At 41.8% G+C, this 25,073-nt stretch overlaps 2 protein-coding genes across 5 annotated transcripts in view; both read left to right on the top strand.

Moving 5' to 3' along the window:
* Positions 1-25,073, top strand: part of MTM1 (myotubularin 1) — a 115,456-nt gene that overhangs the window by 47,150 nt on the left and 43,233 nt on the right. For all 4 annotated transcript variants that reach the window (XM_079764790.1, XM_079764791.1, XM_079764789.1 and 1 more), the window contains exons 5-6: positions 685-795; positions 6,215-6,316. In XM_079764790.1, the coding sequence (XP_079620916.1) occupies positions 685-795; positions 6,215-6,316 (213 nt within the window). The remainder of the gene's footprint in view (positions 1-684; positions 796-6,214; positions 6,317-25,073) is intronic.
* Positions 23,213-23,952, top strand: LOC307096040 (MKI67 FHA domain-interacting nucleolar phosphoprotein-like; the record flags this gene model as incomplete). The annotated part of the gene is given in 3 exon segments (XM_079765629.1): positions 23,213-23,664; positions 23,668-23,691; positions 23,695-23,952. Coding segments are annotated over 3 exon segments (687 nt in total). The 5' UTR covers positions 23,213-23,259.

Here is a 25,073-nt window from a genome sequence, read left to right as displayed (position 1 = left end):
AGACTTCATGAGAGGTGATGCATGCTGAGCCTAGATTGAAGCCACGGGAAGAATTTTGGCAGTTGGAAAAGATAGATCATCCTAGGCCAGTGGTCGGCAAACTCATTAGTCAACAGAGCCAAATATCAACAGTACAACGATTGAAATTTCTTTTGAGAGCCAAATTTTTTAAACTTAAACTTCTTCTAACGCCACTTCTTCAAAATAGACTCACCCAGGCCGTGGTATTTTGTGAAAGAGCCACACTCAAGGGGCCAAAGAGCCGCATGTGGCTCGCGAGCCGCAGTTTGCCGACCACGGTCCTAGGCAAAGGGAACACCATGCACAGAGTACATAGGCCTGATTGTAGATGAAATATTTGAAGAACAGTAAAGATGTTCACTTTAGTTGGTGCACAGAATGACATGGGATAGAAGCCTGCAAAGACAGGCTGGAAGCAGCATCATGGGCCCTTGAATTGTATACCTAGGAGTTTAATCTTCATTGTGGAGGCAATGCAGAATGGCACATTTGGGGGATGCATTTTGGTTGTAGCCCTGATTATTTTAATGCTTACTCTTTCATGCATAGTCTATATCATACTTTTATTTATAAAAAATGGGTGTTTTAAATTTGTTTTTTATTATACTTACGTTTTAATTAAACTGACAGAAATATTGACGTTTATCTTTTTGTCCGTTACAGGATTCTGCTCTAATACTTGATGTTCCTTTGGGAGTGATCTCAAGAATTGAAAAAATGGGAGGCGCCACAAGTAGAGGAGAAAATTCCTATGGTCTAGATATTACTTGTAAAGTAAGAGATACAATACTTTCTTACGTGAATAAAAGGCACATTAGTATTGAATGATAAGTAAAAGTTAATGTGGGTTAAAAAAATCAGAGACCTTTGTTCTTCTTTTCCAAAACCAACTGGGGGAATAGTCCTATAAAAGTGACCTGCTGTTGCCACCAAGTGTGAGGACTTGAACTGGTCATTTTGTTAGCTTGACTGAGTAGGAAGAAACTTTATAAGTAAAATTTCACACTTTTTAGTTTTGTCCAGGTCTATTCCTAGTGTCCCTTCATGTGATGTTCTACCAGCTAGATACCTTCACACTATGAAAGAAGGGAAAAACACAAGAGATTTTGCTCTCTGTTAACAGGATATGTTCTAACAACGGCTCTAACTTTTTCATACATAGTTTTGAAAGGTAGTAGCCTAACATTTTGTTTTGGCATGGTTAGTGGCCAAGATTTAATGATAATAAAATTTAATCAGTTATAATAGTAATCTTCTATTGAGCATCCATGTCACTCCAAACTCATGCTAGGTGGTTTGCATTCAATCCTCAGGGAAAACCTCTGAGATGGACAGTGGTGTCCCCATTTTATAAATGGGGAACCTAAGGATAAGAGTTTGGTAACTTAGCTAAGATTACCCAACAAATGGCAAAGTTGGGATCCAAATATAGTGAGATAATCATTTTGCAAAGAACAAAATAAACTCTTTGGCAAGAAAGTTGTTTCAAGGTATTATCAGAAGACCACACTTTGTAGAAGAATGCCCAATCCTAGAAGGAGCTAGAAGGTTTTGGACACCATCTGCCCCAGTGGATCTTACACCTAGATATGCATTAGGGTAACCTGAAAAAACACTTTAAAAATGTTGATCTTTGGGTTCTAACCCAAATCCTACTTTTAGGCTTTGTGGGCCAATAGCATCTCCATCATATGTACACCTCTGTGTTTTGATTTTAACCCTTTTAAAATATAAAAAGCATTCTTAGCTTGAAGACCATACAAAGACTCACCTGGGCTGAAGTTTGGTGACTCCTGAGAAGTCCAAGTCCTTTATTCTATGGATGCGGAAATGAGGCCCCTGCTGTGGAATTACTTACCTAGGGTTGTCTAAGGAGCTAGTGGAAGAGCCAGAATGAAAACCTAAGTCTCCTTTTCTTAGTCTCATTCACTGTGGCTTCTTAAAATGAATCTCCCGCAGTTTGGTTTGGATTATGAACACAATAGAGTTTTTTGTCTTTGATTTATAAAAGATGAAAACTAGTACAGCCTATCAGAAAAAAAGAATTATGGCATTTTTATACTTGAACTAAAATTCTCCATCACACCCCACTTTGTCTTTCTTGTTTTTGTTTTAATGCCTCATCTATGATCCCAGATACATACCCTTTGAGGCCTAGAAATATAGGGATTTACTTTTAAGGAAAATTTTTGCATTTTTTGTAAAAGGATCCATGGGAGTAGTGTTATACTATAGTACTCAAGGGAAATGGGATTGCTATTTTGATGATTTTGAAATGACTTTTATTCTAATAGAGTTTTTAACAAATCCTATTTGTTGCCTTATCAATAGGAAAAACTTGTATTGACTATTAATCACCCAAAATTAATAAGAGAAAGCATATTTTTACCCTTTGACTGTTTTATTGTAAGAACAAAAGGCTGGGAACACTTCACCAGGCATAATTCTCAAGTGTTACACATATACTTTGAATGATTATAAAGTCAATGTTTATTAATATTCTATTTATTAAATGAGTTATCAGCTGTTAAAGTAGTATGTACACATTTTGGGGGGCATACCCTATATTTCTTGGAATTAGAATTAAGCTCAAAGACAGTGGCCAAGAACAATGTTGTAGCACAACCTTTTAACTCAGTTATCTTCCTGGAAACACCAATGCCATGAGAATCAAGTTCCATTTTCGCAGTAAGACCTGAAGTTATTAAAGGGGATCTGCAGCAGTGGGATAAAAACTCACCCTCCTGCTTCTCATAGGCCAGCTGACATCTGTAGTCAGTAACCATCATACAACTGTGTTTCTCTACTGAAGCAAGTAGTCACAACCCCTACATATTTGGTTTTACCAGCTCTAAACATGGGGATTTCTGTTTGCGTGTAACAGCTTTCACATGGTAGATATACGTCCCAATGGATGTTGTTTAGCAACAGAAGAAAAGATGGCTCTGAATATGTGAATTATGACCCCCCCCCCCAGGTTGTGTAGCCCCTGCTAACAACTTGGAGCCTTAAAAAAACACACAAAGCCAAACCATATCACCAAAAAGCCTTCTGTCTTCTTGCACACCTCATTCTCATTTACTCAGTTTAAAGACAATGTGCTATTTTGAAGTCAGCAGTGATGGTGTTATTTCTTTAGATGTATTCTAGAAATGACACCTCAATAGATCAGCCCTTCGGTGTTGCTGCAAAAAGGATGTGTTTACTTCCACTCATCCTATCTAATAATAGACATATGCAAATTGACCATACCTCTCCGACATACCCACAAGCCACGCCCACCATCCAATCAGAGTGAGTATGCAAATTAACCCAGACCAAGATGGCTACAGCCACAGAGAGCAAGGTTTCCTAGGTAACAGAGGAAGCCAAGCTTTCCGCCTGCCCTGGCCAGGCCTAAGCCTCCACTCAAGCTACAAAGTTTCAATTATAGAAGGTAAACAAATTCAAACAAATGGCGGCAGAATGGAGCTTGAGAGAGCAGGCCAGGGTTGCCGCCGGCAACAGGGGAAGCAAAGCTTTCCACACACCCTGGGCCGGGCCCACCCGCTTAAGGCAACAAAGTTTCAATTATAACCCCAACACAAATGGCTAGAGGCCTGGGAGGGAGCCCCAGGCTTGGCTCCGCTTCAGGCTACAAAGTTTCAATTGTAGAAGGAAAATAAATTCCAGATACCAGGGTCTCATCTTTTCTTCTGTTGCCAGGGGGCGTGGCCCGCCTGCACACCACCACAGGCCCCTCGCTCAGGCCGCCCCACACCCCAAGGGAACCCCCACCTGATCCGGGACGCCCTTCAGGGCAAACCAGCTGGCCCCCACCCCTGTACCAGGCCTCTATCCTATCTAATAAAAGAGTACTATGCAGATTGACCATCACTGCGACACCCAATATAGCTGCCCCCATGTGGTCAAAGATCCTGCCCCCATGTGGACACAGGATGGCCACCACAAGATGGCCAGCAGGAGAGGGCAGTTGGGAGGCACCTGGCCTGCAAGGGAGGGCAGTTGAGAGGGACCAGGCCTGCAAGGGAGGGCAGTTGGAGGTGATCAACCGTGCAGGAGAGGGCAGTTAGGGGTGACCAGGCCGGCAGAGGAGGGAAGTTGGGGGCAAACAGGCTGGCAGCAGAGTGGTTAGGGGGTGATCAGGCTGGCAGGCAGAAGCAGTTAGGGGCAATCAGGAAGGCAGGCAGGCAAGCAGTTGCGAGCCAGCAGTCCTGGATTGTGAGAGGGATGTCCGACTGCCCGTTTAGGCAGTCGGACATCCCTCGAGGGGTCCCAGATTGGAGAGGGTACAGGCTGGGCTGAGGGACAACCCCCTCCGTGCACGAATTTCGTGCACCGGGCCTCTAGTTTATTATAATGAGGCTTATTGCATCCCCATGTGACCCAGTTGTTAAAGAAGCTGAGGGTCAAACTACCACATTCTTACGCCGCAAGGCTCTTTCCCAGGTGTGCTTCCCTAATGAGGCAGACTCTAAAGGAGACCAACTGGAACTTAACAGTATATGCCCATATTTCTCTTACAAATGTGGTGATCTGCCTTCTGTTAGTCATTTGCCTTTTCCACTTCAGTTTTCTTGTTGGCAAGATGAGGTAGTAATTCTTCCTGTCCTTTAATTACATCTGCATCAGATGGCAAAAATAAGTCACTTGAATCACTTTTGCTTTGGCACATTGAAAGTAGTTGCTGGAATCACTGATAGATCAGAATAAATATTTACCCAGAAATGGTCTAATTTCTTGCTGAGTGGTTAAGAGAATGATGCTGCCCAGTTATCATCTGACCCAAGGCTGTTAGGAAGAAAGTTCCTCACAGCTCTTTGAGCCCTGAGACTTCTTATGATATACTTATATCTCATGGCATGCTCTTTAAAAGCATATCATCTTATTGAAATGAGTTGTTTTCCTTCTGCTTAACTAGTGTTTGGCATCATGAGCCAACAACTAATGTTACTGTTTTCTTGGGATATGTTGTGAATCAGTTTTTGGATTTTATTCAGTTACATGTTTTCAAAAACGAAAGCACAGAATCCGGGAGCTGCCAAGGCCCAGTAGATGCTATCTGTGTTCAGAATAATCTATCGTGGGTCATTCATTAGAGGTCTTAGAGTCTGGTTCTTTATACTTCCTTTGCTGTCATTCACATGTTGGATTATATATGGCAAGGCCTTTGCTGGTCCTTCACATTGAAGACTTAGGAAGCTTTAAAACTGCTCTTGAGATAATAAATTAAAAACACTTTGAAAAATATGAAACTGGTGACATCCAAAAGGGCAGGGACTGGATCTGTCTCATTCATGCGTATCTGTATCCCCAGAGTCCAACATAGTGCCTATTTCTGGTTGAAAGTGCATGCAGGATACAATAGAATATTCTTAGTGCCATGATTGATTTAAGAGACAACCTAAAAACTCCAGCTTTAAAAATAAGATAGAATGTTATTTTACTGTATAATATAAATTGATACTTATGGGAGCTTATTCTGTTTAGATTTGGTTTAAAGGAAGGTTTTCCTGCGTATTAAAGAGATATGTAATAGAAGCTATCCTTAAAATATGGTTTGATCATTAATTTTTAGTTCCTGGAAATATAGTCACTGCTAATATGGGGCAACATAGAACTCTGTGGTTATATAGAACTCTATAAAAGTAAAATTGTATAGCAAAAAGGTATCACATTACTTGTATGAGAGTTTAAAATGCCAATCATTTCCTAATTTTTAAAAATAAGACTTTAAAAACATAAAGAGTGAGGGAAAGAGCTTCTGTATTTAAATGACATGTTTGACAATGTTGAGATTATATTTGATAGCAAACATACATTTGAAAAGTTCTATGAATAAAATACAGTTTTATATTTAAAAATATCCCAGAAACCAGTTAAAGTAGACAGACACAGTAGATGATATGCAAGGCAAGGTTTGATGTGTTTTTTTATAAAATGAATTTTAGCTGTCTTCTCTTTAGCACTAGTTGCTTTGATTTTACATTCATGATTACAATGGGAATATTTTCTGGGGTTCTTAAACTAGATATTTCAAAATATCATACAAAGCAAAGTAATTTTCTTTGTAATCTAGATAAATTACCCTTTCAGGTAAGTGAATCTTCTACTCCTTAGTTGAATACAAGATTTTTAGCTAACAAATATGGCTTTATTTGAACTCTGATATGTCAAATTTCCTGCCCCTTAGGACATGAGAAACCTAAGGTTCGCATTGAAACAAGAAGGCCACAGCAGAAGAGATATGTTTGAGATCCTCACGAGACACGCCTTTCCTCTGGCCCATAGTCTGGTAAATTCCAGGGTTCTCAGCGTCGAAAGGTTCTTGGGTGTCTCCTCTTTCATATACTATCTTTGCTGCATTTCCCCATGTGATGTGTATGTGAGGGTATTTCTTAAACATGATTGAACGATTCCCAGAGGTAGACGGCCTGTGCGGGATGGTTCATCCCAGGTGACTGCATTGCGGGCCTGGAGGTGGATTAGAACTCTGAGTGAGCCTGGGAGCTTGACCTGGAGCAATTTATTCTCTCCCATCCCTGAGCATGCTCTGGGTCTTGGCCAGCCCTCTGTAACAGGCATGAAGCTGTGAAGTGGGCCATGGTGGCCATGTGATATGCCACACTGTGAAGTCACGTCCCAAAGGTCTTTTTCCTCAACTTGGGAGCTAAGAATGGATGCATGTCAGGCTTTGGTGGCACCAGTTATAAATGGGAACAAGTCCTCTGAGACTACATGTCATTTAAGCAAACCCACTTCTAAAATTCAGATACATTGTACAGGTAATGCAGGCAGTTGCTGAGTAAGGCAGGCTCTTTTTTTAAAATTAAAAATATTTAAAGTTGACATAATTGCAGTTGTCCCCCTGTGGGGATGACTGGATAAGGAAGGTGACATGATTAGCTAAAGAACGATATGCATACCCCATGGACACAGACAATAGTTCAGTGCAGACTTTCTTTTTAAGGAGTGGCACTTTAAATGTCATTTGATAGCATTTAGTGTATATTTTGCAGGACAGACTTATGTGTGTGTTTACTTATAATCTATGACTTTGTCTAAAACAAGATTCAGGATGTGTATACCTAGAACTTTTCCTTTCTAGTCACTAAACTGAATAATCTAATTTTGTTTTGACACATGACTGAAATAATGTTTCCCATGTATCTTGCCCTTAAAACAATTTTGTATTCTGCCTTGGTCTTGCTGTTTCTTTTCTTTTTTTGTGTGTGTCATTCTTTGCTTGCATATTCTTACCTTTCTCCTCTTTTGCTTGGTGCTAAACAAACTTGGAGGCAAACACCTTCAAAGGGGTAAACAAGGAAATAATTCTTTAAAAATAAAATACACACACACACACATACACACATATATATGTGATCAATATGTTGTCAGCTAGACTGAATGTAATGAAAGAGATCATTAAATAGAAGAGCTACTTTGTAATGTAGCTCTTCTTCCTATGGCTTTTAGTTAATGAATTTATTTGCAATAAATGTATCATGTTTTTTTATAATGAGAAAAAGGCTTCTCTCTTCCCAGATTTCATCAGCAGTTGTTTCAGTCAAAGGAAATTCATGGTTGATTAAAAAGGACAATTACACAAAGACTGTAGAAATTTAGAAGGATATGAAGTACTCATCATGAGTCATGTTTTGATTATAGATTCAAATGTAATGCTTAAAACAAATGCAGTGATATCACAGAGTTCAATACATTTTCAGCCTTTTCTCAGTTTTTTATTAAATATGTGATTTAAAAGATATTTCAATATTAAATATTTTTAACTATTAGGATAAAAAAGTTTTATGGGACCACATATTTGAAATTATTATGAAGGTGAGAATATAAGTCTAATCCATGAAAATTCAGTTAGGGAAAGTGTTCTGGGTTTTACATATCTGGCCCTAAATTATCAGAAATTTAAAGAATGGCTCACATAAGTTTGAAGAAACTGAGGCCCCAGCCCATCTATAAGATCCTGCTCTATTATTCACCCACTTTTTCTGGCATCTTCTGCCTCTTTTAGGGTTTACTCCTCTTCAAATGTCAAGTATTGGGCCAGCTTTCCCCTAAACTACTGTCCCATCTCTCACTTCAATTTAGTCTTCTGGAAAGAGTAGTCTGTCTTTATTTCCAGTTCATTCATTCCTCCAACCCATTGCAGTATCCAGCTTTATTGGAGGTACCTACTTGGAACTCATGGCCTTTTACTGGCCAAATATAGTACCTCACTTCAGTCTTAATTCTGTTTTCTCTCCCCCAGGCATTCAACCATTTTGACCACCCTCTTGCAAGTTTTGATTTCTGTGTTCCTCTACCATCTTGACTACTCCTTCCCAGTATCCACTGCTTCTATCTTTTCCTTAAAAGTAAAAATCTCATCAGTGGTCCCCTGTCAGCCCTCTTCTCATGTTACTTTCTTTGCCTTAATGGTTTCATTTAGTGTCTCATAGCTTAAGCTGCCAGAGCTGTATGGGTGATTTCTAAATCTAGCCCTGACATTGGCCTTGAGTGAATCTAACAAGCCTAACAAGCATCTTTCTTTGGAAGTCCATGAGGATCACAAGTTCGTCACCTCCCTATCCTCTTTGCAGTTCACCAGACCTGCTTTTGATCCTACATGTCCCTCAATTTGGATGGTTCTCAGTTGTTCAGGTTCGAGAACTTGAAGTCAACTTTTCTATTCTTCCCCTGTCTTGCCTTTCATACCCACATCAGTTCCAAATCCCTATAGGTTCTACTTATTAGTAACTCTCAAATATTTTTTATACATTTCTACTTATGCTTCCTAATTTATGTCATGCTTCCCAACAGGCTTTCCTTCTTTTAGTTTCTTCTCCTTTCAACTTATCTTCTACAATGCTGCCAGTTTTTTTTTAAAAAAAACAGATATTTTTATTATTGATTTCAGAGAGGAAGGGAGAGGGAGAGAGAGATAGAAACATAAATGATGAGAGAGAATCATTGATTGGCTGCCCCACACTGGGGATCGAGCCTGCAACCTGGGCATGTGTCCTGACCGGGAATCGAACCATGGCCTCCTTGCTCATAGCCTGGTGCTCAATCACTGAGCCATGCTGGCCTGGCAATGCTGCCAGTTTTGATCATGTCACTCTGTGTCCAACTTTCCACAAAACAAACTTCTCAGTGACTTCCCATAGCTTATACCTGCACTCCAACTACATGGGACCACACTATACTCTTCTGGCATACATAGAACTTTCTGGACTTGGAACCTTTGGTTTTCTATCCTCTTCTCCTGCAGTCCTCTTGTCTCTTTAAAGCCCACCCTCCAACATCTTGCTCAATCCCAGGTCCTTTTTCCAAGTCATGTGCATTCACCTGATGGGAGTTAATCTCACCATCTCACTTGTTAAACTTGGCAGGTTTATCACAGCACTTAATCTATCACAGCACTTAATCTCAGTTTGCCTTATATAATAATTATGTAGTAATTGCCCATCCTCCCTGCTATACTGTGAGCTTATCAAGGCAGGGATCAGCCTTTTTTTAATTTCTCTAATCAGCATGATGACTTCTGCATGGGAGTTGTATGATGGATTTTTTTATTAATCTTGGGTTTAATAGAAAATGAAGGGGAAGTCTATTAAAGGGAAAAAATGGATGGATTTCTGGATGTTGCTGTTATTGGAATGGTTCACAGAGAGTTTGATTTCTCAAGTCCTGATACTTTTGCCTTTTTAAAAATTTTTTCCAGGAATCTACTTCCTTTAGGAAGTTAATAAAGTGAAAACTGGAGAAAATGTGAACTGAATTGCTCATTCATAATTTTGGGAAATTAATTTCTCTGAGTTCTAACCACTAAAATTCATTTTTAAAAAGTTAGACTGGACACCAAAATAATACAAAGTACAAATAAAAACAGACCAGCTACTGACATGGCTTTTGGAATATCAGACCCTGCTATTAAAGTCAACATGTGTAACTGTTTCACAAATCAAGTTCATTTCAAAGTACTGTTTTGGGTAGTGTTGGGGAGCAATGATGCCAGGTGAGGATGAATGTACTACAGGATGAATGATACCTAGTACCATTTAGGGATGTGACAGAAGTGATATGACAAGCATGTATGGCCTCAATATAGGACAGTGTACATTTGGTGCTGTAAGAGAAATTCAGAGGAAGTCCATTGAGAAGTTTCAGGATGAAGACAGCATATCCAATCCAGATTGAAAAAGACTATATGGAATTGATAGGCATTTGGGTTGGGCCTTGAAGGATGGTTATCACTTTCAGTGGGTGAGGATGGTGGGAGAAGTAGAATTTAAAGCAGAGGTAATCCCCTGACTCTTGATGTAGCAGAGGGAACGCTAGAAGTGTTGCAAAGTGTTTGAGTGAAGTTTGGCTGTAGTGTGGGGAAGAGGGGACAATCTGAGGTCATCTAGTGGATATCCTTGGTAGAATAAGGAGTTTGTACTTTGGGAAGTAGCAGAGACCACTGAAGGTTTTCAGATAAATATTAGAACTGAATACAACGTCATGAAGAATAAATAGAGAAGAGAGCTCCTGAAGTCAGGAAGGGAAGTCAGAGGGCCAAGCAAGAGGTCCACAGTGTTGAACTAGGACACTGGTGGCCTGAAGATGATATCTGTGTGCAAATTCTCAGTGTTGTTTCTCATTTCACTGCCCATCTGAAAATTTTTATCTAGACCAGTGGTCGCCAACCAGTGGTCCACGGACCACTGGTGGTCCATGAGGTCTGAAAGATTGGCGACCGCTGATCTAGACCCCACCCTGCAGGTTCTTCTCTCATCTCTCTAACCATTTGCATTCACTTTGTTGGCTCCTTTCCAACCTTCACTCCCTACAAGCTGCAGAGAGTCAAAGACAGAGTGAAGTTTAAGATGATGATCATGGGTGTGAGATGCTGTGGAGGGTCAAGGAGAGGAGAGGATCAGGAAGAGTCCTTCAGATTTTATGATTGCAAGCTCTCTGGGGACCGGATTCCTTAACTGAACTGCTTGAGATTGGGACCTTTCTTTCTTTGTATCCCCAGTGCCTAGTACAGTGCCTGGCATATATTGGTTGGACTTTTTTGAATCCAGGAAAATGATCTGAGTGGAGGAGACAGAAGACAGTTTGTAGGGGTTTAAAGAGAGAGTATGGCCCAGCTGGCCTGGCTTAGTGATTGAGCATCAACTTATGAACCAGGAGGTCATGGTTCGATTCCCGGTCAAGGCACATGCCCAGGTTGCGAGCTTGATCCCAGTGTGGGGTGTGCAGGAGGCAGCTGATCGATGATTCTCTCTCATTGATGTTTCTGTCTCTCTCTCCACCTTCCTCTCTGAAATAAATAAAAAATAAAAATTTAAAAATAAATAAATAAATAAAGAGAGAGTAGTTTTTAAAAAAGTAATGGTAGCAGCTAGGTTGAGGGAAGGTGTTTTCCTTAGAGTCTGAGAGAGGTGAATGAATGTATTTGTGGACACATCTTTTTAAGGCAACAGAGAGAAGGGATCCTTTCTTGAGCTGTATCCTGGGGAAGGCAGAGGGGGATGGGATTAAGCCCAGTTTGTAGGGCAGTTTTGGAAAGAAGGGACAATTGTTCCTCTGAGACAGGAGGGAAAGGAAAGTTTCCAAACTGCCACAGTGGGGAATGCGAGAGTTTGCCAAAAAGGGATTTCCTGGAAGCGTAATCTAAGCCTGATTGCACTGAACAATACAAAAGGCCCTGCTTGAAAAAATATCACTTTGTTGATATCATTGAAACTGTTCAATCAGCTGCAGATTAACTCAGTGACTTTTATTGCTATTTGAAGTCAGAAGTAAACTTGCTATTGTATGTATGCAACAGTATCTGGAGGCCAAGAGAGGTGGGTTCCAAATCCAGCCGTGGGGTGAATAGTGTCTGAGTGGGCTTTTTTCTTTCAGACCACTCCTTTGGCTCTCTCTTGCCTCCTGCCCCATTAGTATTTTCACCACTAAATGTATTCATGTTGGGATTTAAACTTTTAATTTAACGTGAGCAGCTTAGCCACACAGAATTGACCCCAAACCATTAACTTGATTGTTTTTGTATTATGTCAATCCAGTAAGACGTGAAAATTGTTTAGGTAACATTTTCTATTGCAGCTAAAGAATGTATTTTCTTGTTTTATTTTGGCTTTGCTTTTTAAGATGCATTGTAACTCAATACTAGTTCTGGGTAAATTTGTATGATAAGAAATGCTTCTGATACTATGGTAATTTTTTTTAATGGTAGGAGCAGAAATTGGGTATGTAGAAACAGAGCCTGATAGTGCTACAGAAAAATAAAAGTCTGATTGTTGGGGTGGTATGTTCAATGCCAGAGTTTCTCCTTTATTGATTTACTAGAGGCCTGGTGCATGAAATTAGTGCATGGTTGCGGTCTCTAGGCCTGGACAACGATTGAAGTGCAGGCATCTAGTGTGGAAGAGCAGATCCCAGCTGACCTCTGGGCCCTGGGAAGCCCCTGGGCCCCCGGGCTCCCCTGTGCTCCCCTCCACCTGAGTCACTGTGCCCGAGTCCCCACGTGTAGATGTGGTGAGCGTGGCCAGACACCGCAGGCCAGGATACAGAGTGGGCCCCTGGGCTGCCCAGCAGCGCTGCATGGAAGCTGGGCAGGCAGCGCGCTCTCTCCTGGCTGGCCTCACAGACCAGCTCCTGCGCAAACCCACGGGGAGTCCAACTGGCCCTTGCGGTCCCGGTGCCTGCTGCCCAGCTCACCCAGAAAAGGCTGCATGCGTGTGGGGTGGGCTCCTCGTGGGCACCCAGCACCTGAGTGCGGGGGCGGGGCGGGGGGGTTCCCCTGATGTGCGAGCCCTGGCATTCCAGGGAAGGGTAGCAGGCGGAGTTAGAGCAAGCTCGGCGGACACCCCGCATTCTCACCACACCTCTGTCCCCATTACCCCCGCCCCCAGGTAGCTGGCGAGAGGTCGCAGCTCCCTGCCCAGGCGCTGTGGGAGGTTGGTTGCTGCCCCCTGGTGGTCAGTGCACATCATAGTGAGCGGTTGAACTCCCAGTCTTCCGGTCAAACTCCTGGTTGAACGACTGCCTGAGGGGATGTTTTGCATATTAGGCTTTTATTATATAGGATTGTTTGCTCATTTTTTACTCAGTCAAAGGTAATATAAATATTGACTGAGTTTTTTTAAAAAAACTGCAAATCCCAACCTATTATTGAATTATGAAGTTAATTTACTAGATTGAAACCAGCATTTTAAATGGAATAGAAGAGAAAATACTAGGAGCATAATACATAATATGGATAAATATGGTTTCTTGAAATGTTTCTGTCAGCTATCTGTGTATATGTATGTCTGGGTCATGGCGTAAAGTGCATGGCTCTCAATCATATTCTAGAAATTTTGAAAAGCAGTTTTAGCTAATGGTAGAATGTGTAGAATAAAATGTACTTTAAGTTAATTTAGGCATTAATAAAATCACTTAAATTGATCTTTACAGCTATAGGCATGCATGGAATTTCTTGAATTTTGTCTAGGTACAGGGCTTGAATTTATGACAACTCATGGGACAGAGACTCACATAAAGGAAGTGTAGGGCTAGAAGAAATGGAACCTGAGACCCGGCTGCCAGGCTCTCAGCAGCTACTGATGAGAGAGGCCCAGTGAGGTGACCTGTCTGCAGAGCCCTTTTGGTGTGTGGTTCTGAACACATGCCATGGAGTCCAGCAGCCTGTGTCTGAATTTGGCTCAGTCATTTACATACTTGGTGACGTTGAAACTCACATAATATTTATGTGCTTTAGTGTTCTCGTCTGTAATGGGGATAACAGTCTCAACCCCATAGGGGTTTTGTGAGGATTAAATGTAAAATGCTTACAACAGTGCCTGGCATGCAGTAAGTGTCCCGTAAATGTCAGCTGTTCTGTTATTGGCACACCATTTTCCCAGAGGGTACAAAGAATAAAGGATAATTACCCTAACACACTTACTAAAAAAGATTTTTGAAAGTGATTTTTAGAGAGATACATCAATGTGAGAGTGAAACATTGATCAGCTACCTCCTGCACGCCCCCAACCAGGGATTGAGCCTGCAACCTGGACATGTTCCCTGACAAGCAACCTCTCAGTGCACAGGACGATGTTCAACCAACTGAGCCACATCGGCCAGGGCCCCAACACACTTTTTTCCAAGAATATTAATAAAGTAATTATGATCATATGTGAGATACTTGAAGCCCTTTAAAAGAAAAATTCTATATAGCTAAAGATAAGTATTTTTATTAAAAAACTAGAGGCCCAGTGCATGAAATTCATGCATCGGGGGAGGGGGGAGTCCCTCAGTTCAGCCTGCGCCCTCTCACAGTCCAGGAGCCCTCAGGGATGTCTGACTGACGGCTTAGGCCTGCTCCCCGTGGGACATCCTTAGCGCTGCTGCGGAGGCGGGAGAGGCTCCTGCCATCACCACTGTGCTTACCAGCCATGAGCCTGGCTTCTGGCCCATCAGCGCTCCCCCTGTGGGAGCGCACTGACCACCAGGGGGCAGCTCCTGCATTGAGCATCTTCCTCCTGGTGGTCAGTGTGCATCATAGTGACTGGTCATTCTGCCGTTCAGTCGATTTGCATATTAGCCTCTTATTATATAGGATCATTGGCTGTACCTTGATAAAGGATTTATTGAAAGTCTTAAATTTCAGAGTATTAAATCCAGAAAACATTTTAACTACAAATGTGAAACATGGGCAGCAGTAATATGTAATAAACAGAATCCTTCAGAAATAGTTTTTCATTTTTTTAAATGTCCACTTTGATCCTACACAGGCCTACTGCTTTTAGGGTAACACGGCTCATTGAATTTGTGTTTCTGCACTTCCCACTTTTCTGTGCCATTCTAGATTAAGCTCTTGGCATCACACTATTTCCTACTTGTTGTTATTCTATGAGCAGTCATATAGTTGCAAAGTTTTTTGGGGTGTGTGTGTGTATGTGTGAATTTGACCTTAGTATGAGCAATAGAATTGGCACAGGAGAGAAGACTCCTCTCTGGCTCTGATTTCTAGAGAGAAGCAGCTGGGTTACAAGACCTATTCTATGGAGACTAGCAGCCTTCCATGACTAGTGGCATAGTGCTTTTTGAGTGTGTGCAGAGGTTTATAGCAGATCTTCGACACAGCAACATCTTTGAGATTAGGGCCCATCTGCATTTGCAGGTGGTAGTTACTGCTGCCTTTGGTTTTCATAGTCTTTGCTGTTTATTTCTTTTGGCCTAGCATTGGTGAGCCACATCAAACCCTGTCGTATGGCTTAAGTACTGTACCATTTCTATCTTTTGTCTTCTCTTGATCTATCCCACTTGTGATTGCTTGTAAAAATAATCACATAAAACTTTCTAAAGTGTGTTATGGGGAGTGCATCTTTTTGGATCATTTGAATGAGAGAGATAAGTGATCCCACAAATAGAGAATAGAGAACACAGGGTACTTTTCCCTTTGACCTCACTTTTTAGTTCAGAAATGGGGACATTTTTACAAATTGCTTTGAGATTTCAAATCAGACTGAAATGTAGTGGATTCTTATTTTCTAGGCCAATTACAGAATTAATAGATAAAAGTAAATAGTTTATTTTTCAGGTGGGAATTGAAATAAAAAGTAACATTGCATACACACACACACACACACACACACACACACACACACAGCTGATTTTTAGCCTAGATGTAGCCTTGGGAGTGAAGTATGTCTTAGTTCTCTATTTTTATTATAGCCAGGACATTTTCTTCTTGAATAAACAGTAATCTTGGCTAATTGAGGGTCTAATCATACTACTAAATCTCTTCCCTTCCTGTCTCCTGCCAGACTTGGCCCTCTTCTTTTCATCTCTTTCCTCACTGTCCTCTCCTGCCCAGCCTTTGGATGTGCTCAGTTTCTCTCCCCACTCCCCCACCTCCTGGAACAGTGGTCCCAGCTGGGCCACCCCCTACATTGCCATCCAAGTTCAGAAGCAGGACGTTTAGTGCTTGCCTACAAATCCTCAGCAGCCACTCACTTCAGAACTCATTGTCCCACTTTTCGCCCTCCCACTCTTTTGAAAGGTAAAAGCCAATGCGCTTCTCTTGCTCTCTGCATTCCTGTTTCTAGTAAGTGCTTGGCTTCTGAGTATTTATTCCTCCCTAGCCAGCTCATTAGTGCGTTTTATTAAAAAAAAAAAAAGGTTTCTGTTTTATCCAGCATTTTTAGATGTTTTTAGCAGAAGTCTCCGTTAGGGTATCTAGACCATCATGCTTCTAGACACCTCTCCCTGTGGCTTCTGACACCTGAGTCTCCTGGCCCACCTACATCTCTAGTTTCTTTTCTTCTTTTTTATTTTTTTTATTAATTAAGGTATTACATATGTGTCCTTATCCCCCCCCCATTACTGCCCACCCCCCAACTCATACCCTCACCCCCCTAGTGTCTGTGTCCATTGGTTAGGCTTATATGCATGCATACAAGTCCTTTGGTTGATCTCTTCCCCTTACCCGCACCCTCCCCTACCTTCCCTCTGAGGTTTGATGGTCTGATTGATGCTTCTCTATTTCTGGATCTGTTTTTGTTCACTAGTTTATGTTGTTCATTATATTCCATAAATGAGTGAGATCATGTGATATTTATCTTTCTCTGACTGGCTTATTTTGCTTAGCATAATGCTCTCCAGTTCCATCCATGCTGTTGCAAATGGTAAGAGTTCCTTCTTTTTTATCACAGCGTAGTATTCCGTTGTGTAGATGTACCACAGTTTTTTAAATTCCTTTGCTTCCTTCTGCTCTCTGTGGGTTTTCTATAAAAGTCCATTCTTCCCCTCCTTCTTGTCCTATATACCCCTTGGCAATCTTTCTCATTTTCCTGTCTCTCAGCATTGCCCTTCTGAGTATGACTTTCCAATTCATACCTTTACATTTCCCTTTTTGAAATAAATCTTTATTGTTCAAATTATTACAGTTGTTCCTCTTTTTCCCCCCCCATAGTTCTCCTCCACCCGGTTCCCACCCCACCATCTGCCCTTATCCCCCCCCCCCACTGTCCTCATCCATAGGTGTATGGTTTTTGTCCAGTATCTTCCCGCACCCCCCACACCCCAGAAGATTGTCAGTCCACTCCCTGGCTATGCCCCTGATTCTATTATATTCACCAGTTTATTCTGTTCATCAGATATTTTATTCACTTGATTTTTAGATTCACTTGTTGATAGATACATATTTGTTGTTCATAATTTTTATCTTTACCCTTTACTTCTTCTTCCTCTTCTTAAATAATACCTTTCAGCATTTCATATAATACTGGTTTGGTGGTGATGAACTCCTTTAGCTTTTTCTTATCTGTGAAGCTCTTTATCTGACCTTCCATTCTGAATGATAGCTTTGCTAGGTAGAGTAATCTTGGTTGTAGGTTCCTGCTATTCATCACTTTGAATATTTCTTGCTACTCCCGTCTGGCCTGCATAGTTTCTGTTGAGAAATCAGCTGACAGTCGTATAGGTGCTCCCTTGTAGGTAACTAACTGTTTTTCTCTTGCTGCTTTTAATATTCTCTCTTTGTCTTTTATTCTTGGCATTTTAATTATGATGTGTCTTGGTGTGGTTCTCTTTGGATCCCTTTTGTTTGGGGTTCTCTGTGCTTCCTGGACTTGTAAGTCTATTTCTTTCACCAGGTGGGGGAAGTTTTCTGTCATTATTTCTTCAAATAGGTTTTCAGTATCTTGCTCTCTCTCTTCTTCTGGCACCCCCATAATTCTGATGTTAGTACACTTGAAGTTGTCCCAGAGGCTCCTTACACTATCTTCATATTTTTGGATTCTTTTTGCTTTTTGCTTTTCTGGTTGGGTGTTTTTTGCTTCTTTGTATTTCAAATCTTTGACTTGATTCTTGTGATCCTCTAGTCTGCTGTTGGATTTCTGTATATTATTCCTTATTTCAGTCAGTGTGTGCTTAATTTCTAGTTGGACCTTTTTCATATCCTCGAGGGTCTCACTAAATTTATCGGCGGTTTCTAGAAAATTCTTGAAAAACCTTATAACCGTGGTTTTGAACTCTATATCCAGTAGTTTGCTTTCCTCCATTTCTTTCATTTGTGACATGTTTCTTTGTCTCCGCATTTTGGCTGCTTCCCCATGTTAATAGAGTGGCTTTGTGTGCTAGGTGTCCTATAGGGCCCAGTGGCTCAGCCTCCCCAATTACCTGAGGTGGACACTCTTGGTGCACCCCTTTGTGGGCTGTGTGCACAGTATTGTTGTAGTTAAAGCCTTGATTGTTGTTGGTATTACTGGGAGAAATTGACCTCCAGTCCAATTGGCTGTGAGGGTCAGCTGTGTCCACAATGGGAGAACTTCTGTGCTGGAGACACCCTTATGGGGCAAGAATTGCTTCAGTGGGGCTTTGGTGCTCGCTGAGTCTGCCCCCTGAGTGTGTCCCTTATGAATCTGAGGAATTGTAATCTGGATGGGCCCACTCTGACCCCTGGGTACACTGGCTCTTGGATCTCCAAGGAGGTGCTAATTTAGCCTCTGCCTGAGGCCACCTAGCAGGAGCTAGGGAGAGATCTTCAGATTCCTCTTCTTTGTTTGGGTTTTGGAGGTGCCCAGATGAGGCCCAGCTGTGAAGCAATGCAAGCTGCTGTGGGGCCTTGGGCCTTCTTTTGGATGTTCTGGGTCTCTCTGACTCAGCTGCAGTTTGTTAGGTAAGTTTAGATTTCAAAGGACTAGGCCATTCATATGCAAAAGCCTCTGAGCACAGCTTGGGTGGGGCGTGTCTCCGGGTGGAGCAAACAGCAGTGGCTTCCCGTCAACCCTGCCCTAAGAGGTCCCTGGGTCTCAGTGTCCCTCCGTAATCACTGCAAGCACCTCTGAGAGAAAGCCGCCCTCGAGTTCCGCCTGATGCCAGACAGTCCAGTTTCTCCCCGTATGAGACTGGGTCCCCAAAGTGTCGCCTGGGACTGGAGTTCAGAGCAGTCGGGAGCTTGTGTCTCCCTTCCGATTGAAAAAGCCAGCCGCATACTCGGTTGCCAGCCCTTTCCACGCGCGCACGCCTCCGTACCTCTGCACTTTACCTCCGCACCTCCTCTGAGCCTCAGTGTGCTTTTCTCTTTCCTTCTAGTTGTGTAATTTCCACTCAGCCGGCCTTCCTGTGGTTCTGGATGATATCTGTTTTGTCTTTTAGTTGTAGTTTTGAAGTTGTTGTGCGATGCGGCAAGTTCAGGTGTTTACCTATCCTGCCATCTTGGTTTCTCCTACATTTCCCTTTAACTGCTATATAACTTCAGCTGACACTTAAATGTTTGATTAAATTAGCCTCTCATCTTTCCCCCAAACCTACTCTCCTGCTCCCAGTTTCTCTAATGCTATCTCCTCCTTTTCCCCCTTCCTCTTGCTCCTCATCCTCCAAAATCAAAGTCATTGGAAGATTTCCCTTTTTGTTAACAATATCTGGGGAATTCTTCTTCCCCAGACTTAGTTCAGATTTTCCTCTTTCCTCTTCTAAGCTGTTGGAATAGTGCTTTAACTCTTTTTCCTACCTCAGTTCTATCTCTTCTCTAATCCACCCTACAAATGCCTTCTGTCAAACTAATCTCTCTGGGATGCTGCTCTAATGGTCTCATTCCCTTAAACATCAGTGGTTCCTGCCTCACTGTCAGTGTAAATGCAAACCTCTGTCTCATTCACAGTGTGGCCCCACCTCTCAACAGTCTCCATTTTTTTTTACCCCTCCTATACTCTGGTGAAGAGAATGAAGTATTTGCTGATGGCCACATACAGTGTCTGAGTCTGGCTTCCATTTGTACCTTTTTGTCATCATCATTGTTATCATGTCCAAAGTCACCTTATCCTTCCATGGTAGCACAAATGCCATAAATGTCACTCCAGGCACATCTGTCCAAGTAAACTTGGCATTCTCTAGAGCCCTATAGGGCTTTATCTATACCGCTCATGGCATTTACCACTTTCCTCCTTACATGATCAATAGTTGTTCCCTCCTCATCGCTCTCCTTTGAAGAATTTCTTACTCCTTAAAGACAGTGGCAGTGTCTTACTCATCATTTTCTCCAGTGATTCCTTATTTATAGTAAGGCCTTAGTGTTTGTTAAATGAATATACTAATGTCAGTAGAGTGAATGAATGGGAACCAGCAGCAACCAAGTTATCAATAAGAATATTCTGTCTAGAAAGGGCATTTATTCAATAAGCATTTACTTTAAATTTTTAAAAATAGATAATGTATGCCTATGATGGAAATTTCAGGAAGTATAAACAGGTATTGTTATAGACTGAATGTTTGTGTTCACTCCCCCAAAATCATATGTTGGTCCCCTAATCCCCAGGTTCAGTGATTCACTAGGAGAACTCATAGGACTCAGCATGTAGTCGTACTCACAGTGTGATTTATTTGTAGCAAAAGGAAAAGTCACATGGGGTGAAGTCTGAGGGGAACCAGGCATGAGCTTCCAGAGTCCTCTCCCAGTCGAGCCTCGCAGGATACACTTAATTACCTGAGCAACGAGTTGTGACAACACTCAGTATCCAGGGTTTTCACTGGGGACTATTCACGTAGACACCCTCTGCCGAGTGCATATCAACATTTCAGACTCCCAGAAAGAAAGCAGGGGTTCAGCATAAAATACAGTTCTGGTACCATAAACCACTCTTAGCAGTTAGGGAATGTTGAGAACTCTCCCAAAACCCAGGTTTCTAGATGGCAGCCAAGTGTCAACCATGCAAGCAGGACTTAAGGAGAGCAGTCTCAGACCTGCTAGGTTAACTCTTGCCTGAACACTTTCTTTTATAGCTTCTGAGTTTTATATCCAAGTTAGGAAGGTTTTCCTTGCTCAGAGTTATCAAAGAATTCCTCTAATACTTTCATTTCTTTTTAGAAATATATATATATATATATATATATATATATATATATATATATTATTGATTTTTTACAGAGAGGAAGGGAGAGGGATAGAGAGCTAGAAACATCGATGAGAGAGAAACATCGACCAGCTGCCTCCTGCACACCCCCTACCGGGGATGTGCCCGCAACCAAGGTACATGCCCTTGACCGGAATCAAACCTGGGACCTTTCAGTCCGCAGGCCGACGCTCTATCCACTGAGCCAAACCGGTTTTGGCTCATTTCTTATTTAAAATGTAAATGTTTGATCAACTTAGAATTTACTTGGGGTTACTGCGTAAGGTATGGATTTAACTCTTTTGTACCCTGTTGTTGTCATATCATTTGTTGACTAATTTACTGATTTAAAATACCACCTTTGTCACATAATAAATTCCTCTGCATATTTGGGTAGGCCTGGGGAGCTGATAATACATGTCCCCAAGGAGCACAGTTTTCCTAGGTGACATGGACAGACAGATGTATACAACATAGATTCATACATGCAGGGTGTCAGGGGAGCAAAAAGTACGGTTGGTGTTAAAGGTTTCCTGGAGGAGGCAAATTCTGAAAGATGAGTAGGAGGATAGGCCAGAAAAAAAATGGACATAGCAAACTGCAGAAACAGTATGTGCAAATGCAAAGAGGCCAGACACAGGCTGGACCTGCATATAGGTTGGTGTCTGCGGTTGGTGTGCATGTAGGTGTAGCAAAAAGAGATGGTGCTGGAATGGAAGGCTGGGTGAAAATTTGCAGAACCTAACATACCACACCAAGAAATTTTGATTTTTATCTGAAGGTGTAGGGAGCCATTACCATGTTTTAAGCAGAAAAGTGACATGATTTGATTTCTATTTCAAAAGCATTACATGGGCTGCAGCATGCAGAGTGGATAGAAGTGGGCAGGAGAATATTTCTGAAGATGGTTGTTAGTCACCTAAGTGTGTGATGATTAGGACTTGAAATGAGGCAATGGAAAGGGACAGAAGAGAATAGAGTTGAGAAAGATCTAGAAGGTCAGATCAGTAGAATTTGTTGATTGAAGTCATTTGAAAGCACTGAAGGAAATGGGATAATAGGGAAGATTCCAACCTTGATAACCAGGTTGATGGTGGGGCCAGTGGTTGAGATGTGGAATATGGAAAGGGAGTATCAAAAGAGGAAGAGGTGGCAAGTTCCATTTTGGATATGCTGTCACATATCCATCTAGGGCAGTGGTCGGCAAACTCATTAGTCAACAGAGCCAAATATCAACAGTACAACGATTGAAATTTCTTTTGAGAGCCAAATTTTTTAAACTTAAAATTCTTCTAACGCCACTTCTTCAAAATAGACTCGCCCAGGCCATGTTATTTTGTGGAAGAGCCACTCAAGGGGCCAAAGAGCTGCATGTGGCTTGCGAGCCGCAGTTTGCCGACCACGGATCTAGGGGACAACTAATTGTAGATATAGACATCTAGAAGGCTGGTGTCTACAAAGATGTGGATCTCTGACTTGGGGAGAGCCGCATTTGGTAGGTCTGGATGTGATCATTGGCATTTTCATAAATGTGGCCAGAATTACCTGGCGAGAAAATTAGAGTGAAAAGAGAGAGGTACATTGGGCAAACCCTGAGAAATGTCAGCCTGAAATGATTATGATTGTGATAGGTGGTAAGGAATTCTATTTTTCCAAAATGGTTTCAAATGACATTTCAAATGTACTTTTGTGGTCCTTTCCTGAATAAATGAATATATATATGAAGGTAGTGGTGACCCAGGAATATTAAACCATTTTCCCCAGGGAAAGTGGTAGAAATAGGACGAGGATAATTATTTATGCAAACAAAGTATAAATGGTAATTTATGTGCTAGTTGAGTTTGACCTATGAGACTTTTGTCCACTTTGGGGATATAATTACTTTTTATGCAATTATAAGAATTAATTTACAGAGTCAAATCATGTGAAATAGGCTGAAATCACTATCCAGCATGAAGATGTTACTTGGAATTATAATATTTGTTAAGTTTTAGTACTTCCTATGATTCTTCCTTAAAATTTTTGGTATTTCCCTTCAACTTTAATGAAAGCTTTTTTCCTTATATAAAGATAGTCTTATTTTTCAAGTATAATGTAAAAGATGAAAATGAGGTCATTTTTACCTTGCTGCACCCTTACATGGTACATTGAAGCTTTCTATAAAGACAGATGTCTTCAATTTCAGAAATCAAATTAGAAAAAAATTCTCACTTAAATTCCTCTTCGAAGATTGCAAAATTCTATCAGGAGAGAAGTAGTTAGTGAGTGGTCCCCTGAATTTTTAAGGCCAGATATTCAGAGTTGCTGTTTATTTTTTGCACAAAAAGGGTCTGCTCTAGAGCTCTGTGGCTTAGATGCTGTCAGTATGGTGGTCTTCACAGGCCCAGCCGAGCCGCTCCTGTCCCTGAACCTGCAGGAGGACGCCAAGTTTCACAAGGAGATAGCTCAGGCCCACCAGAGCTCAACTAAGAAACAGAATCAAGAAAAAGGAAAACTTATGCCTGGAGTAATTTATGTGGGCCACGTACCTCCAGCACTTTACGAAACCCAGATCCGAGCATATTTCTCCCAGTTTGGAACTGTTATGAGATTCAGGCTGTCCAGAAGTAAAAGGACTAGAAATAGCAGAGGCTATGCCTTCATGGAATTTGAATCTAAAAATGTTGCCAAGGTAGTTGCTAAAACAATGAACAACTACCTTTTTGGTGAAAGACTCTTGAAGTGGCATTTTATGTCACCTGAGAAAATACACAAGGAAGTTTTTAGAGAGTGACATATTCCATTTAAGAATCCGTCTTAAAAAAAAAAAAAGAATCCGTCTTATCCAGCAGTGAAACAGTATAACCAGAACCGGACACTGCTTGAAAAGCTGCGGATAGAGGAGCAATTTAAAAAGAAAAAATTACTCAGGAAGAGACTAACTAAGAAGGGAATTAATTATGATTTTCATTCATTGATTTTACATAAAAAGGAGAAAAACAATGCTTCAAACACCGACCTTCAGAAACCCAAGTCAGAGATCCACATCTTTGTAGACACCAGCCTTCTAGATATCTAGATCTACAATTAGTTGTCCCCTAGATCCGTGGTCGGCAAACTGCGGCTCGCAAGCCACATGCAGCTCTTTGGCCCCTTGAGTGGCTCTTCCACAAAATAACATGGCCTGGGCGAGTCTATTTTGAAGAAGTGGCGTTAGAAGAATTTTAAGTTTAAAAAATTTGGCTAAGAAGAAGAAGAAGGCTTCAGCCATCCCTAAAACTCCTGAGGAGACTGTGGTTAGCCAGGGCCCCACACCACTTTGTACACCAACATTTTTAGATAAACGAAAATCTGAAGTGGCTGAAATGAATGATGATGAAGATAATGAAATAGTTTTCAAACAGCCCTTATCTGGCATAAAAGAACAAACACAAGAGACTGAAACACCTACCCAGTCAAAGAAAAAAAAGATAAAGAAAAAGCAATCAGTGATTCTGAATGTATTATGAATAACTACAGACCCGGTGCATGAAAATTCATGCACTGTAGAGGGAGTCCCTCAACCCAGCCTGCCCCATCTCACAGTCCGGGAGCCCTCAGGGGCAGGAGGCGATCAGGGGAAGGTGACGCCCCCATCACACCTCTGCTGTTGCTACTGCCAGCAGGGCATGCCTCGGCCGGCCCTGGTTACCTGAGCCTCGGGCGGCCCTGGGTGGCTGGGCAGCCGCCATCCAAGGCTTTCCTGTGTCTCAGGCCGGCCCTGGGTGGCTGGGGGGCTGAGGGAACCGGGGGACTCTGGAGTCAGGCGCCCCAGCGGGGCTGAGGGGACTGGGAGCCGCCATCTTGTGGCTGTGGGTGCCGCCATCTTTGAGGGCATGGCAGTCAATTAGCATATTCCCCCCTTATTGGCTGTGGGCGCTGCCATCTTTGCGACAGCATGAGGGTCAATTAACATATTCCCTCTTTATTAGATAGGATACTTCTGGAAAATGTGATTTTATTATGAGGGCTGTTTATAGGAAGAAACACTGTTGGTTCGAGTCAATAATAAGAGGAATTGGTGCATATATCCTTTCTGATTGGTGTTTCTGTTTCTTGGAATATATTCCTAGAAGTGGGATCACTGGATCAAATGGGAGTTCCATTTTTAGTTTTTTGAGGAAACGCCATACTGTTCTCCACAGTGGCTGCACCAGTCTG

Source organism: Cnephaeus nilssonii, assembly GCF_951640355.1.
Source record: "Cnephaeus nilssonii genome assembly, chromosome: X".
Classification (NCBI taxonomy): domain Eukaryota; kingdom Metazoa; phylum Chordata; class Mammalia; order Chiroptera; family Vespertilionidae; genus Cnephaeus; species Cnephaeus nilssonii.
Note: the sequence above shows the minus strand (reverse complement) of the source record. Positions and strands in the feature narration are given on the sequence as shown.